We start from the raw sequence: 15,039 nt of genomic DNA on the forward strand, positions 1-15,039 counted from the left end.
CAAAACAACGCAGCTTTAATACACACAGTTACACGTACTGAGCTAAAAGAAGACGACGACAGCAAATGGCACTGCAACCTTACACTGCAAAGTAATCCCTCCCCACACTCAAACACAAACAGTCACACTCCACTCTGACCCACAAACCTGCGCCAGGATCTAAATTGAGCCAATGGCCAATGGAGAGATGGCACATCTGAGCACAGATATTATATAAGTGCATAGTCAAGGCTGATTCAAAGAAGCGATACAGTTTGCTACAAAAATATTATTTCATGACATTTAAAATTTTAATTTATTCCATGATTTTGAATGGATTCTGCTCACCTTTCTCTCTCTCCCCAAGTCCAGCAGAGAGATGCTCCTTCTGGCGCAGGAGAATGTTGTGCTCCTCAGTGAGCTCCTGATACTTTCCTCTGACAGCATCCAGCTCTGCGGCGAGACTCTGCATCTTATGCAGCTTCACCTTCAGGCCCTCCAGCTCCTCCACAAGCTTTTCTTCTTGAGCCTCCTTCTGCTGCAGGGACTCCTCTAAGGCAGCTTTCTCAGCCACATAACCGTCCAAAAGCCCTGAAAACAGCAACAACTGGTATTAAAAAAAAGAAAGAAAAAAAAGAAGAAGAATTACCAAAGAAATGCTCTCAGAAAAACTCAATTAACAACACATAGCTGACCCTCTGCCTTATGGAGCTCCACCTGGAGGCGAGTCTTCATCTTGGCTTCATCATCAAGCTGCTTCATCAGGAGCTGGTGCTGCTCAAGGAGCTGGGTGGCATCCTCTCTGCCCTGGGTGAACTTCTCCTCAAGTGTAAGATGAACATGGCAAGTCTGCTCCAACTGCAGCAAAAAGACAAATGCAGCGACACTTGGTCAAGTGCTGTCCTACTGTCAAAGCGGACCAATGAAAAGTATTTCTGCAGGTTCCACCAACTCAAATTCAAGACCATTTTGAATAAAATTTAAGCCCTGTATCACAACAAAGGCACAAAAGAAAAATTTCATATTTTACATATAATATGGATGCTACATTCACTTAGCAAGTGAATGCAGCATCGTACTGGTTGGCAACAGAAGTGAGTTAGTGGCAAAGATGAATGTCGTCCAGCCAACTGGTGATAATTTACACTTACCAAAGACAGATGTTAAAAAAAAAAGGTAGTTAACAAGGGTTTATTAGCAGTCAGCAGTAGCTTCAACCAATTCGAGTCAGAATAGAATGATGAAGTCTGCATGCAATCAAAACTGTTACCTGGCAAAAAAATAAAAAATTCTACACAGAATATGCCAGAATAAATAGTCCTGCCATGACAACATTTAAGACCTGTGGTTATTGAATTTAAGGCCAAATTACATTTTTTAAATTATTTTAAAGTTGTTGTTTTTTTAAGGATATTCACCCTTTATATATAGTTTTTCCTTTTTTTTCCAAGTGGATTATTGTACTGCAACAAAATACAAATTAATTTCAAGTCTCCTTGGACATCTTTCCAAGAGCGCAAATAAATCCATGTCTGGACAGTTTCTTTACCTGTGTGTGAGCTTGATGGAGCAGGTCCAGGAGCGTCTCCACTGCCAGACGTAACCTGCTGCAGGCTGTAAGAGCCGATTCTTCTCCACCAGGACTGATTTGAGTGTCTGTAATCAGCAGACTCTCGCACAGCATTTGGGTCAGCTCCATCTCCTCTGATGTCAAATCTACAACTGAAATACCTGCGAACAAGAAAGGAAAAATTTATTTCATGTCATTTTAGTGTGTAGAAAAAAAAAATAGGCAGCTATTCCTCTCATAATGATTATATTACTCAAGCAGTTTAAATCCTAAATGGAGTAAAGTCTGAGATCAACAGACCTGATTCCTGATCTCTGTGCTCTTTTGAACTTTTCTGTGTCGTCTGTTCATTTGTTCGGAGCCTGTTGTTGATCTTTTGTCCAATCAGTTCTTCTGTTGCTATGACACTGCGAAGCATTTCAACCAGAACTTTACTCATTTTCTCATTTGCATCGTATAGTTTGGTCCTGCAGAGAGAGAGAGAGAGAGAGAAAAAAAAAGCAGATTCCGGTTCAATGCTTTTCACACATACAGTTATTGCAGCCATAAATGACATAAGATTTACTCAGGTCGAATTACAGGCTACCTAGTGCTAAAAATACTAAAATCTGAAACGTGACAAATCTGGCTGTGCTTAAAATGTACCACTTATAATATATATTTTTTAAATTATTCACCAAACATTTTTCTATATCTTTTAGTGAAACTGCTACAATAATTACTTACTTTTCCTCTTTGGCATCCTGCAAGTCATCAGTGAGCATCTTCAGCAGGTTTCCGCCCTCCTGGCTCTCTCGTTCCCTTCTTTGGAGGAGAGTGTCCAACGTCTCCATCTCTGCACGTTTCCCGTGCAACTCGTCCTGCAAGCACCCGATTTCTGCACGTAGCTGAAGGAGGAAAACAGCTTTCAGTCATTCCACGCCCAAAACTAAATGTGCCCTCCTTCCTCTTTTATCCATTTCATGGATTGCATCAAGTCACTTAACTGTTCAGAAAAAGAGTCTGTAAAATTAAGAGTAAATAGCAATGCACACAGTCCCTGACTCCTGTTAAAACCGGCCAAAATGCAACACACCATAACTTCTAATCATCCTCGTCCAGCAGCAGGACTGGATTTTTACAGCTCAGTTTTTATTATTCTTACCTTTCATTTCACTACATCTTCCCTCTTGTTCCCCCCTTTTCCCTCCTCAAGTCATCTCCAGCAGCCACCTAGCTCAATACAACAACGCCACTGCCATGGCAACAGCCTCCACCTCCTGTTAAACCTCTCTATGCCAACCTCATGGAAACCAGAGTGCATGTTAATATTTTACTTTAAAGAGCAAAAGATGTCATGGAAACAAATGAAACAAACAGGAACATCTTTATTGCCAGCGATTAGATGGGGGAGGGAGACGCTAATCACAAAAAAAACCTGGAAAATCATTTGATAACTACGGATTCACAAAGTCCTTCAAATTGATAAACATTTATGTCGTCAAGGAAACAATGTAAAGTTTTTCAACTGGTTGTTCTTCCCAAAATAACCATGAGAAAATTAATACCAATGAGAAGAAAAGCTAGAAAGTAAGAACCTTAACTTGTCACACTTCCAACAAACATCTATTGCAAAAATAAGAATGATCCAGCATCTCCACTGTACATACAATATGAATTTAGCATTTTGTTTTGGTGCAAATCTCATCTGTAAATCATAACCTGACTTATATATGACTAAATCATTTAAGTGATTCAGTCATTGGAATCAACATCAAGTGTTATTTTACACCTTCCATCTGCACCATGCAAGACGTATAATATGAGTAAGAGATGTTATGTACAGGTGTTTTCAGTACCTGAGCAACTACAGCCTCCAGTTGCTGCAGCTGGGTGGTGAGCTCGCTCATTTTGCTTGTATAGATCTGTTCCTTTTCCTGCTGCTGAGATGTGAAGCTCCGCCTCAAATCTTCAAGCTCCACCTTTTTCCGTTCTTCAAATTCAGTCTTCGATGGCAACGATGTGGTTCCATGAAGCAGAAGATGTAGAGCGAAAAAAAGAAAAAAAAAAGAAAGGAATAATAAAAAAATAAAATAAAAAAAAAAAAGCAGCAACACCTAAATACCTATTTTCTGCCTTAAAACCGTTGGCATTAGAGAGTAAAAACCTTAAGTCCAATCCCTTTTAGCTGTGGTTCAGAAGAATGAGCGGAAACACATGCGCAGCTCAGAAGAGCACAGATTGAGAATGGAGACAGACGGACGTCAACACTTGTACATATATGCTGGTGGAATTAGGAGAAAACTGGGTTTGAGTGAAGCTCAAATGGGACAGAGTCCAAGCGAGGGAACTATCTGCTGAACTGGTGCAGCTGGAGCTTAAAGAGGGCATCACAGTCGGCACACACACACAATGTAGCTCCAGATAATCCTTCGCTATTACGTAATATTTCCAGCAAGAATGCAATATTCTAGTGGCTACATAGCATTTTAAAATAATAAGAAAAAAAAAAAACAGAAAAGATTTAAAACATAGGGTAAAATCAACTGAAGAGATCAGTCTGACATTTCTAAGCGCCTTATCTTTTTCTTCTCATTCCTGAACAATTTAGTTTTTACCTTCAGATGGTTAATCTCGTCCTGAAGTCGCTCTTCCGATTGAACTTTGAGGAGCTCCACCTCTTCCTGGAAGCGCTGCCGTTGCCTTGCCGACTCTCCTTCGAGCTCCCGGCGACAGGCGTCCAGTTCACGTGCAGAAGTTCCCCTCAGCTCCTACAACAGAAATCCACACAATTTCAAATGACATGGTTTGCAGCTGGCAACATCTGGTACAGCTGGAACGCCAAAGTTGGAAAAAAAAGAACAATTTAAATACCCAGTATCTACAGAGAAACATGCCGTTATAGAGGATAAACAATGTTTTAGTGTAATCCCTTCTCTAATGGGCTGTAAGAGCCACCAGCACAAGAGCTGTAGAGGAAACTATTAAAGAGCATCCACAGTTCATACACAATTATAATCTGATCATTGATGTGTTACACACACCTGAAGCTGACTTTGATGCTGTTCTATAAGCTGCTCCTTTTCAACACTGTAGGTGTGTGAGAGCTCCTGCAGGGCCGCGCCGTGTTGCTGCTCCAGTTCCAAAACCTGAAAGACGGAAGAAGAAGAAGAAAAAAAATAATTACGGGCAGGGAATATTTTGAGCAAACCCGCTCCCTAAATTGAAAGTTCATAACATAATAACAGAAGGATAGATGCAGGACATAACAGGGTTCTGATTTTTGGCTTTGTGACTTAAAAAGGTAAATCAAATGCATTTTGAGGACAGCTGTACCTGCTGCTTAAGCGCTTCCAATGCTCTGCAGTGTTCTGTATCCAACGTCTCTTTCTGAGCAGTCAGCTCCATCTGCGAAACAAATTAATGTGAAATATCAACCAACTATTTTGTTGTCATGTTTTCATTGATTGAACTTCAATAATGAGGCTATATCTCCTTACCTTGTGAACGTGATTAAGCTCAGCTGCCATGGCCTTGAACTTGTCCATATGAACCTGAGCCAGCTCTCTCTTCAGCTCCTCCCTGATGGACAGCTGCTCTGCAGTCTGACGCTCCATCAGCTGTTTGTGCTCTGAACTCCTGGAAATCAGATCCTGGCGATGTTTCTCCTCAAGCCGATTCATTTCATCACGCAAAACCTGTGATAAAGTTGAATACATGAAGTACTAAACTGAAAAAAACCAAAAAAAAAGGTCAACGCTTACCCTGTAAATGTTTGAGTACTTCCATTCATTGTACAGACTAAACTCAACCATATTGGGTTAAATGGCTTGTCTCTACTTACTTGCACTTCCTTTAAGTATGTGGCCTCCAAAGTGTCCATATTTCCCAGCATTCTCTTTTCCAGTTCATCCCTCTCTTCCTGGTGTCTGTGGACCAATTCTGCCTCCAAAGCCTCCAACTGGGCCTGACTGGTCTCTCTGAAAGCAGCTTCCAGTTTTTTAAGCGCCTCCATTTGTTTAGATTCCAGAGCAACAAGCTCAGCTTTGTGCTTCTTTTCAAGCTCATTGACCGTAGCTGAAAGCTGATCTCTGTGACAGGCACCGAGTGAGTCCAGCTGTGCTTTGTGTTTGGCGTGGAGCGCGTTCATCTCTTCGGAGTGCTTGTTTAGGAGCCTTGACCTCTCACGTTCAAGCTCGGTTTTATGCTCGTCCTCCAGCTCCGCCACAAACTTTTCACAGCTCTGCACCAAACGCTGCTCCAACTCCGCTTTCTCCTCGTCAAACCTGGAGACATGGGCACAGGAAAACAAGCTCACAGGAAAGTAAAAGAAAGCAGCTGGCTTTCATTTGTTTGTTAAATAATTATTAGTGAAACTTGTTTGCAAAAACAAAATTTTAACCAAGGATTTTTGTCTAGTTTCTAGTGCAAATATTTTCTAGCATGCTTACATCAAGACAAAATAAATTAAAAGTAACTTTACAGAAAGATAAAAAAAAAGCTTGTATTAAGTCAATAAATATTGAATATAGATACAAAAAAAATTAAAAAATAAAAATACTCCACTTAAAACAGAAAAAATGCCCCCCAAAAAATTATTGTTTTCGCAGTGTAGCGGCTACTTATAATATAATCATTTAAACTTGGAGATTAAACATCGTAAGATTACACTTCTCTGATCCCTTACATGGAGTTCAGGCTCTCTGAACATGAGGATTTACCCTTCAAATTCATTAAAAGAACTAATGACAATATAATATTAGTATACACCGATGTTACTTATGCATTATCCGTCAGAAATATTTATCCAACTACTCCTTCACGTCACTGATTGGGGGTAATTATCCTGCCAATCACTAACTAGAACCAATTTGTTGATTCTGATTGGTGGATCTCTAGTGCTTAATATTAATAAGGACTAGTTGGATTTTCTTCATGTACTTTCAGATATAACAGAATAACCCTAATGACAGCAAACGCAACACTGACATGTTAGATCTGACCTTTGCTGGGCTAGTCGAAGCTTCTCCTCGCTCTGCTCCTGAAGCAGAACTTTGAGCTCTTCTGTTTCTTCAGCCATGCAGCTCTTTGCCTTTTGCAGTTCGCTGTTGTGTTGAGCCTCCAATCGTTGTTTTATCATCAGAAGCTGTGGGCCTGGAAGACAAAGGTTTTTTTTTTTTTTTAAAACAGAACTCAAAAGTAACCAACGTAGCTCGTGTAAGATAGCTGACCTTCATTATCATCTAGAGAAAGCTCAAGAGACTTTAACTTCTCTCTTTCTGTCTCAAGAGCTTCTTCAAGGCATTTCTTTTCCCTCTCGAGGTCCGACCTCAAAGCGGAGATCTCGTTTTCATGTTTCTGTTGAAGCTCTGCTCTCCGTTTCTTCAGATTTTCCTCCTCGTGATCAGCGTCATGCCGTTTACTCAGAGCAGCGAGGTTGTTCTCAAGCGTGTGGATGATTGTCATCCCCGTCTGCAGCTCCTCGGTGAGACGCCACATCCTCTGTTCTACCTCAACCTGATTAAGGATGAAAACACTGAAATAAGAACAAAAATGCTGACAAAATTCAAATCAAATGTTACAAATGGATTTTCCTTACCTCCACCTGCCTTTCTGCCTCCAAATGCACTCTGGTGAGATCTGTGCAAAGATTTTCTTAGCGTTAAGATCCCTCAAAAAGGAAAGTGAGCGTTTATTTGCTTAGCCTGTAATTGTGAGGCACCTTGTAAATGACTTTCAGAAAGTTTGGCTCGAAGTTGCTCCAACTCCAGGGCATGACGCGTCTTCATCTCTTGCAGCTCTTCGTAGTAATGGTCCGTGAGGTCTGAGCGCACCTGGGAATCGACGACGAATACTCACAATCTGAAGCGTGAGCAGATTTATGCTTTAGCTTACATGAACCCAACATGGTGGCTCACCTGCTGCAACTCTTCTTTATAAGAAAGGGCCAAAGAAGATTCCAGCTGGGAAAGGTCCATTGCATGCTTCTCCTCCAGCTCAACACGCAAGCTGTCAAATAATTCCTTCAAAAGAGAAAAGCCAACACAATGATGGATCTTCACAAGGAAAACCAAACAAATAAAAAATAAAATAAAAACATCACATTATTTAACATTAAATCTTCTCCAGATTCTTACAGTGTGAGCAATAGATGCATCTCTTTTATCCTTCTCTTCCTCAGCCAGAATGGGATGCATAGCGCTAGAATCAAGACGAAAGGAATGAATGCTCTGATATATTTATACAGCACTGGAGAAACGGTCCATATGAAGGCCTACCAACATACCTGTCATCTGCAGTTTTCATCACAGATTCCTCCAAGGCACTTTGGACCAGCCTCAGCTGGAGAAGAGCTATTTCCTCTTTGTAGGTCTCCTCTGACGCGTGCAGCCGCTTCTCAAAATACCTATAATAAGGAGGAATTACGTTATGAGTTTCTTGCACAACAAAGCAAAGCCAACACTGTTAACAAATTGGGCTATAGCACAAAAGTATGCATGAACTGGTTACCTGTATTAAGGTATGCCAAAGTTTAAAAAATATGTATGTTTGACAATATACAAACAGCAGATCTGCGTAATTTATGTAATACATGAAAATGGTGGAACGTAACTTAAAATATACTGTCAAAGTTTTCAAGTCAAATAAAATGTAGTTTGTAACCGAGTCAATAAGCAGACCTATATACAGTGATTTGTGTTATGATGATATACACCAAATTATACTTTGAGTAGAAACTGAAACATTTTTGCTGTGGTTCATCACACCTTACGGTACTTATAGAGAGGCTGCTACAGCCAACATGTCTTAACACAAATAAACCAGCAGCCCTACACTTCACTCTCCTCCGACCATTATGAAAATGTGATAAAAAGATAATTATCTGCTGTACAGTTTACACTTGATGGTGAAACAAAATTAAGAAATTTACCCAAAAGGTATGATCTGATTTTCTTTTTTTTGACCAAGACATTTGAATTTTAAATGCAACTTTCTTTGGAAAGTAAGTCATAAAATGGCTTACTTACAGATTTGTATTTTGTTTTTGTGTAATTTTTTTTGTTTTTATTGTGGACTGAAATTTGAGATTTATCCAGCTGCTAAGAAATAAAGTCTAAACCATCTACAAAAAAATAAATGCAAAGCTCTCTAGTACTAAATTTACTCTCCCAGAGTGTTGCTTTTGCATAAATTAGATTTATATTTTCTAATATTTATGTTCTAATATTCATGAAGTGTACTTCATAAAGTATACTGCACCACTTTACCGTTTCCTCCAAACCTCATAGATCATTTTCGACTGCATTCACTTAATTTTACTATTGCCAAAAAATTCCATAAATATTCCGTTTCACCTCTTTAGATCTTGTCATAATCTAGTTACTTTTAGTGTGATACTGCTGTAGAAAAGTGCAAACACAGGAGATGTGAAAGGCAAGGTGTGTTGTCGTACTTCCTGAGGTTTTCCAGCTCGACCTCATGCAGCTCCTTGATTTCTCGTTTCTGCTCGCTGAACTCCGTCTTGAGACGCTCGATGTCATCGACTTGAGACGAGCGAGCGATCAGCTGCTCTTTCAGCTCTGGAAAATGAGAAAACACACAGAGAGAGAGAGAGAGAGAGAGAAGAGTCTAGTTTAGTTTTACTTTCACCGTCGTTTATCACTCTGAACACCACCGGCTTATAAAGAAACATTTAATGCAAGGTTAGTAGAAAGAATAAGAAATCCATGGTAACAGACTCATGCCCATACACACTTCTGCAGATGTCAGGTTGGTGTAATGATCTTACCACCCAGCTCTTGACGGCTAGCTCTCATGCTCTCCAGCTGGGTCCACAGCTGACCCACTTCTTCTTCTGAGCTCTTTTTAAGCAAACCCTTCTCTTCCTGAAGGTGCAAAACCTGAATGACAAAGCAAAACGTCTTTTAAGATTAAACAAATGACGTTCCAGATTACTTAAATGAATGCTTATACACCCGATATTGACATCAGAACAAAACATTAACTCTCAAATTTAAACCTTGGAACAGTCATGAACATGTTGTAATTTTTAAGCAAGAAATGAGCTCCAAATCAAAGTGGCCTTGTTGTAATGTCAACTAACCTCTTGCTGCAGTTGCTGCTCTTTTTCCTGAAGGTGGCGTACTTGCTGCTCTTTCTCCTGCAGAGCCCTCTCATGACTACAAACCGACTCCTCCAAAGAATCTAAGTGGTGTTCACAGAACAAGACAATTTTTAATTCAATGGAGATTAAAAAAAACAACAAAAAAAACCCCAGCATTGTGCCACATAAAAAATGCAGAATAATGATGCAACACCATTTGAGAGTCTATGATTAAATGGATAAAATGCAATTTTATCCAATTTCCTAATGTCCATATACAGTAAGATATGTAAAATGTGTTTATATTTTTAAGGACTTAAAACTAATTGTTTTTTGTTCCCCCTCCCCTCAGACTTGATATGGACGATAATTTTGACAACATACTGGCAGCAGCCTCTTTGTCAGCCCAGGCTCGTCTCAGGTCTTCCTCTAGTTTCTGGACCTGCTCCGTCCTGGAGGTTTGGAGTTCCTCCAGAGCGGCCGTCGCCTCCTGCAGGTCAGACTGGCTCTGAGACAGAGCCGCCCTGGTATCTGCCAGAGCTCTGCTCGTTTCCGCCAGGGAGGCCTGGGTGTTGACCAGTTCCGTCTGCGTGGCATTGAGTCGGTTCTGAATCTCTGAAAGAGTCCTTTGGCTGGTTGTTTCAGCCTCCGCCTCCCACTGTGTTCTCAAAGCCTGAGAAAAAAAATACAAATAAAATTCTAATTAGCTTTTAAATAAAGTGACAATGAGTGAAGCACTGATTTTTAATTCCCGGTTATTATCTCAGTGCTTTAGCGCATCTTATTTTGCGACCAACAAAGTAGCAAATAATCATGAAATGGAAAGACGGTAATGCATAGTTTTTTGAAATTTAAAATGTGTACAGCTTTTTTTTTTTAAATCATCACTTAACCAAGTTGGTCACATGGAGATCAGAGCAGCATAGTAACAATGAAAACAAACACACATTAAAATATGCTCACAGAACACAGATGGCATTTGCTGCCAAGATATCCTATTTTTATAAGTCCGTCAGTGTTGAAAGGGTTTGAAGTTAAAATTTAGATTGCAAGTTGTTCCAGGCATGAAGTGTTGCAAGCCAAAAAGTCTTCCTACCGAGTTCATACTTTAGGGATGACAAATTACAGAATTTCCATAGAACCAAGATTGTAACGTCCATGTTTCCTTGTAAGGCGACAAGATACACAAGGTGTGGTAACTAGAAAAGTTTTATGATAAACACATACCGAGGACTGAACAGTCATATAAAGATGTCCAGATAATTTTAGAATAAGATACACAATGACGCTACAGCTGGTAATAAATCAATGCCACATGGTATACACTAGCTAGCATGTAAACACAGGGGAGTGAAGCGTTCATATACAATCAGTCTCCATGGTTCACAAGAGGCAGAAAAGTTGCCTCCAACTATCCCATTTCTATTTTACACAAAAGAAAAAGCGGGTCTCATTTCTACTGCACAATCCGAAAAGAATCATGTTATTTTCGGATTTAAGGACGGCCCTTAAAAGCTACAGCTACAAATGATCATTAATTAAAAATCTTAGACACCAACCATTGGGTTTTCACTTCCTAGTTAAGATTTTTCTCATTCAGTGTAGATGACTTGGACTGTGTTTTCAATCAATATTACCTCATACAAGGTCCATTATGGAACCAATTACTTTCAGAACTCACCAATAAGAGGTTAATGAAATCCAAATGTGTAAATTAGTTTTGCCTGACAAGCACAAAGTTGGGCAGACAGCCAACTGTACACGTCACTCTTAGCTCATCATTTCTGAACCGAGAAGATTGGTGGTGGCAGAATCAAGAAGTGGGTGTACCTTTCTTCAGCAGGACAAGGAAAGCAAGTCATAGTTGATGGGAAGATGAATAGAACTAAAAACATGTAAATACTGGCAAAGGCTCTTAGAAGCAGCACAAGATTGATTATTAGGCCAAACCCACACAAACTGAGCATCACAGGGAAGACTTAAAAAATATGAGCTCCTTTTAATCTGTTTAATTTTCAGTCTCTAGATGAAAAGCTGGTAGAGACAAAACCCTAAACTCCTTCAGTTAAAGATGGTTTTTCAAAGTAAGACTAAGGTGGTATACTTATAACATTTTGCAAACACTGCATCGTTTCCATTTTACAACTTTGTGTACTTTGTTGATCTGTCACATAAAAACATCAAGTATAAAACAATATTGGAAAGACGAAAACAAAGCTCAACCTGTATTTCTTTCATTTGTTTCTCTTCCAGTCCAGCTCTCTCCTGAGCAAAACGAGTCTCAAAACGCTGCTTCAACTCATCTAAACATTCACAAATACAAAGGGAATAATATTTTTTTTTTTTTTTTACAAAAAAAATAAATCACAGCGCAAACATTTTCCAAACATGTCTGCAGAGAGCTGCTACAGTTTGCTTGTACTCGCCAGTCTCTTGCTGGTGTAGCTCCTGCAGCCGGTCTTGCTGCTGCCGATTCTGCTGTTTGATCGAATCCAGGTCCGATTGATACCGGGCTTGAAGAAGAGCACATTCCTGGGTGAACTTCTCCCTCATGGAGGCGTGGAGCTCCTCGGCAGCAGATTCTTGCTCTTGCTGCACGTTCGCTTGTGAAGTCTGAGCCGTTGACAGGCTCAGACGTAAAGCGTCGAGCTCCATGCTCTTCTGGGTCTAAACGCAGATTGGTTATTGGAGACTTTATGTGTTTTACTACCACAAACTGTATAGTGTCAGGCTATGTTTAAACAGTTATATTAAACAAAAATTTATACATATATTATACAGAAATAAAGAATGTCACAAAAGTAGGGGTCCCCCCCCTGAAATTGTGGATTTTAAAACATACTTGGACCTGATGCATCTCAGCTTGGTGGGCAGCTTCCATGCTCTCCCTCAGCTCCAGGGTCACCTCTGTCCTCAGCTGTTCGAGCTCCTCGTTATGTTTGGCTTTCAGTTCTGACATCATCCTCTCATGCTCCCGTTCCGTTACCTGAGGGAAAATCAGAATAAGGAATGACCAAACTACAAACGAAAGGGGGAAAGTTGTATTTTTTTGATCTGCCAGAGCGACTGACTGATACCTCTTTGATGAGGCCGATCTGTTGCTTCTGCTCTTCCTCCATGACGACCCGCTGCTTCAGCAGCTCCGTCTCCAGGCGATCATTCAACTCAGAAATCTAGATATTTATTTAGGAAGAGATATTGAAACATATATAATCATAATCTGAAGACCACATTTTACAAGTTTGCAAATCCCACCTCTTGCTGATGATTCTCTAGCAAGATTCTTATTTCCTGCTTGTGAGAAGCTCTAAGTTTTCCTGAAGCTTCCTCCACAGCCCGGGCCTGCTTCTCAACGACAGCCTTCACCTCCTCTTCCTTCTCTTTCATTTTCTCTTCCAGTAAACGAGCTGCATCAATCAGCTTCTCCTTCTCCTGTCTCTCGTCCTCCCATTTTTCCTTTTCTTCAGCCAACTGTTAGATAACATTATTTGTCACACCAATAAAGCAAAAAGAGCAAATCAAATGGAAAAAAAAAATACATCACGTTTATGCTTATGTGCATCTCACCTGAAGATCCTTGGCTTTCATAATGTTCTCAAACTGCTCGAGCTCCTCCTCCAGGACCTGTTCCATCTTTTTTATCTGTTCGTCCATCTGCTGTTCCTTCCTCTTCTCCTCCTCCCGCTGTTTCGCGGACAGAGCCTGCGCCTCCTCCAAACCGGCCAGGATTTCTCTCAGACTGTGAATCTGAGATTCCAGCTCATTTTTCGCTCTTTCAGCCGAGTCTAGACCGTCCTGGCTCTTCTGGAGTTCCTGCTGCAGTCTGTCGACTTCATCTTGGAGCTTTAGGAACCGCGACCGGGTCGCTTCAAGCTCCTTTGAGACGGCATCAAGCTCGGCTGCCTTCTGACTGAAGAGAGTTGTCGTCGTTTTCTGTTCCATCTTTGTCTCCTCTAGTTCCGATTTCAGCTGGTCACAGTAAGCCTTGAGATAGGGAGCGAACAAAAAGAAAACAAAATCACTGAATGTGCAATTTGCATTCATTTGAAATCATAAGCATATTCATATTCACAGTGAACTGTGAACTCTTATTGACGTGACATACCTGTAATGTTAGGATGTGGGGCTCGTCACTCTGCTTTGAAACATCCGTGGAAGAATCTGAGCTCGGCTTCGTCGCCTGCAGTTCCTCCTCATTTTGAGGAGCAAAGAGAGAAACCTCTTCCTCTGTTTCCTCGTTTCCTCCTTCTGAAAATTCATCGACGATTTCCGATGAAGAGACAGAAAACCTAATCAGGGATGTTTCAGCAGTTCTTCCAGCTTCTTGTCCCGTCGATGTTGCCACAGTTTCGTTTCCCCTTCCTTCCATTAAGACTCCGTCTCTGTAGTCAGAGGTTTCCTGCTCATCAGTCCTGGAGTCCTTCATCTCTTCCTCGGCCAGTCTCCTTCTCTCCCTCTCTTCTTCAAGTTCACAGAGAGCTTGCTGCAGTTCCTCCGTCACCTGAGCCCACCTGAGCAAAAAAAAAAAAAAAAAAATGGCTCAAGTTGTAAATTTAAACTTAAGATAATAAGACATAGGCTGCCTCTGAAAACAGCTGTAATTAATTAAAAATAGAATTAGGTCACAGAGAAACTCAAACAAGCACATCATTTTTGAAATGGGAGAAAAACAATTTTTACAAAAAAAAAAAAAAAAAAACAACAAGAAAAAAAAAAAACTAATTCAAATCTGAAAAGTGCGGTGTGCCAAGATGCTTGCTGTTTAACCCTGGAGAAGAAAAATGTTAGAGAATGAAACCCATCTGAACATACAGTCAGATGTACAAAGAAATTATTTCAGTCAAATTCCTTGGCATTGACTTTAGACAATGTCTCCCATCCCAGATCAAATCGTCTTTAATGACCCAGTCAAAACCCAGATTTGAAAGCCACAGCTCATTTGTCCGTAAACATTACAAACGTGTGGTAAAAGAAATAAAACTTTCTATTATTTTCCTTTACCTGCTCCGTGCCTCCTCCAGTTCCTCTGCACTCTTGAGGACTTCCTCCCTTAACACACCCAAGTCGCGCTCCTTCTGAGCCAGCTCCTCACGCAGCTCCCCGCACTGCTGGCTCAGCAATTGTTTTTCCAAGTTAGTCTTCTCAAACTGCTGCTCAGACAGTTGACTTGAGCCCATTCCGCCAGAACCGGAGCTGCGAAGCCACCGAGAGCAGAACTGGCTACTGGAATCGCCAGCCTCTGAGACGGTGTACTGCGTGCTGTTGATGTTCTGATTGTTCTTGTTTTCTTCGCAGACACGGTATGAAATTGACAGCAGCGGCTGGTCACCAAAAACGTCGCTGTTGAGCTCGAAACTGCACAGAGAGGAAGAAAGAGGAAACGTTAGCGCCATCCAGCGTATAATCC

The 15,039-nt window shown here is 40.7% G+C and overlaps 1 protein-coding gene across 4 annotated transcripts in view; it reads right to left on the reverse strand.

Annotated features, from left to right (window-relative positions):
- The window catches only part of pcnt (pericentrin), a 37,655-nt gene that overhangs the window by 15,244 nt on the left and 7,372 nt on the right, over nucleotides 1-15,039 (reverse strand). For all 4 annotated transcript variants that reach the window (XM_044143111.1, XM_044143110.1, XM_044143109.1 and 1 more), the window contains 30 exons: nucleotides 14,634-14,987; nucleotides 13,738-14,143; nucleotides 13,200-13,616; nucleotides 12,888-13,103; nucleotides 12,710-12,805; nucleotides 12,475-12,618; nucleotides 12,059-12,299; nucleotides 11,856-11,935; nucleotides 10,017-10,305; nucleotides 9,633-9,733; nucleotides 9,318-9,429; nucleotides 8,982-9,108; nucleotides 7,815-7,934; nucleotides 7,666-7,729; nucleotides 7,447-7,551; nucleotides 7,251-7,362; nucleotides 7,128-7,168; nucleotides 6,760-7,045; nucleotides 6,532-6,682; nucleotides 5,373-5,814; nucleotides 5,029-5,226; nucleotides 4,865-4,936; nucleotides 4,573-4,677; nucleotides 4,147-4,299; nucleotides 3,388-3,534; nucleotides 2,276-2,436; nucleotides 1,850-2,016; nucleotides 1,529-1,710; nucleotides 675-837; nucleotides 328-570 (listed from right to left, as the gene is read on the reverse strand). In XM_044143111.1, the coding sequence (XP_043999046.1) occupies nucleotides 328-570; nucleotides 675-837; nucleotides 1,529-1,710; nucleotides 1,850-2,016; nucleotides 2,276-2,436; nucleotides 3,388-3,534; nucleotides 4,147-4,299; nucleotides 4,573-4,677; nucleotides 4,865-4,936; nucleotides 5,029-5,226; nucleotides 5,373-5,814; nucleotides 6,532-6,682; nucleotides 6,760-7,045; nucleotides 7,128-7,168; nucleotides 7,251-7,362; nucleotides 7,447-7,551; nucleotides 7,666-7,729; nucleotides 7,815-7,934; nucleotides 8,982-9,108; nucleotides 9,318-9,429; nucleotides 9,633-9,733; nucleotides 10,017-10,305; nucleotides 11,856-11,935; nucleotides 12,059-12,299; nucleotides 12,475-12,618; nucleotides 12,710-12,805; nucleotides 12,888-13,103; nucleotides 13,200-13,616; nucleotides 13,738-14,143; nucleotides 14,634-14,987 (5,495 nt within the window). The remainder of the gene's footprint in view (nucleotides 1-327; nucleotides 571-674; nucleotides 838-1,528; nucleotides 1,711-1,849; nucleotides 2,017-2,275; nucleotides 2,437-3,387; nucleotides 3,535-4,146; nucleotides 4,300-4,572; nucleotides 4,678-4,864; nucleotides 4,937-5,028; nucleotides 5,227-5,372; nucleotides 5,815-6,531; nucleotides 6,683-6,759; nucleotides 7,046-7,127; nucleotides 7,169-7,250; nucleotides 7,363-7,446; nucleotides 7,552-7,665; nucleotides 7,730-7,814; nucleotides 7,935-8,981; nucleotides 9,109-9,317; nucleotides 9,430-9,632; nucleotides 9,734-10,016; nucleotides 10,306-11,855; nucleotides 11,936-12,058; nucleotides 12,300-12,474; nucleotides 12,619-12,709; nucleotides 12,806-12,887; nucleotides 13,104-13,199; nucleotides 13,617-13,737; nucleotides 14,144-14,633; nucleotides 14,988-15,039) is intronic.

The sequence above is a fragment of the Gambusia affinis genome, linkage group LG16 (assembly GCF_019740435.1).
Source record: "Gambusia affinis linkage group LG16, SWU_Gaff_1.0, whole genome shotgun sequence".
NCBI classification, from domain to species: Eukaryota; Metazoa; Chordata; class Actinopteri; order Cyprinodontiformes; family Poeciliidae; genus Gambusia; species Gambusia affinis.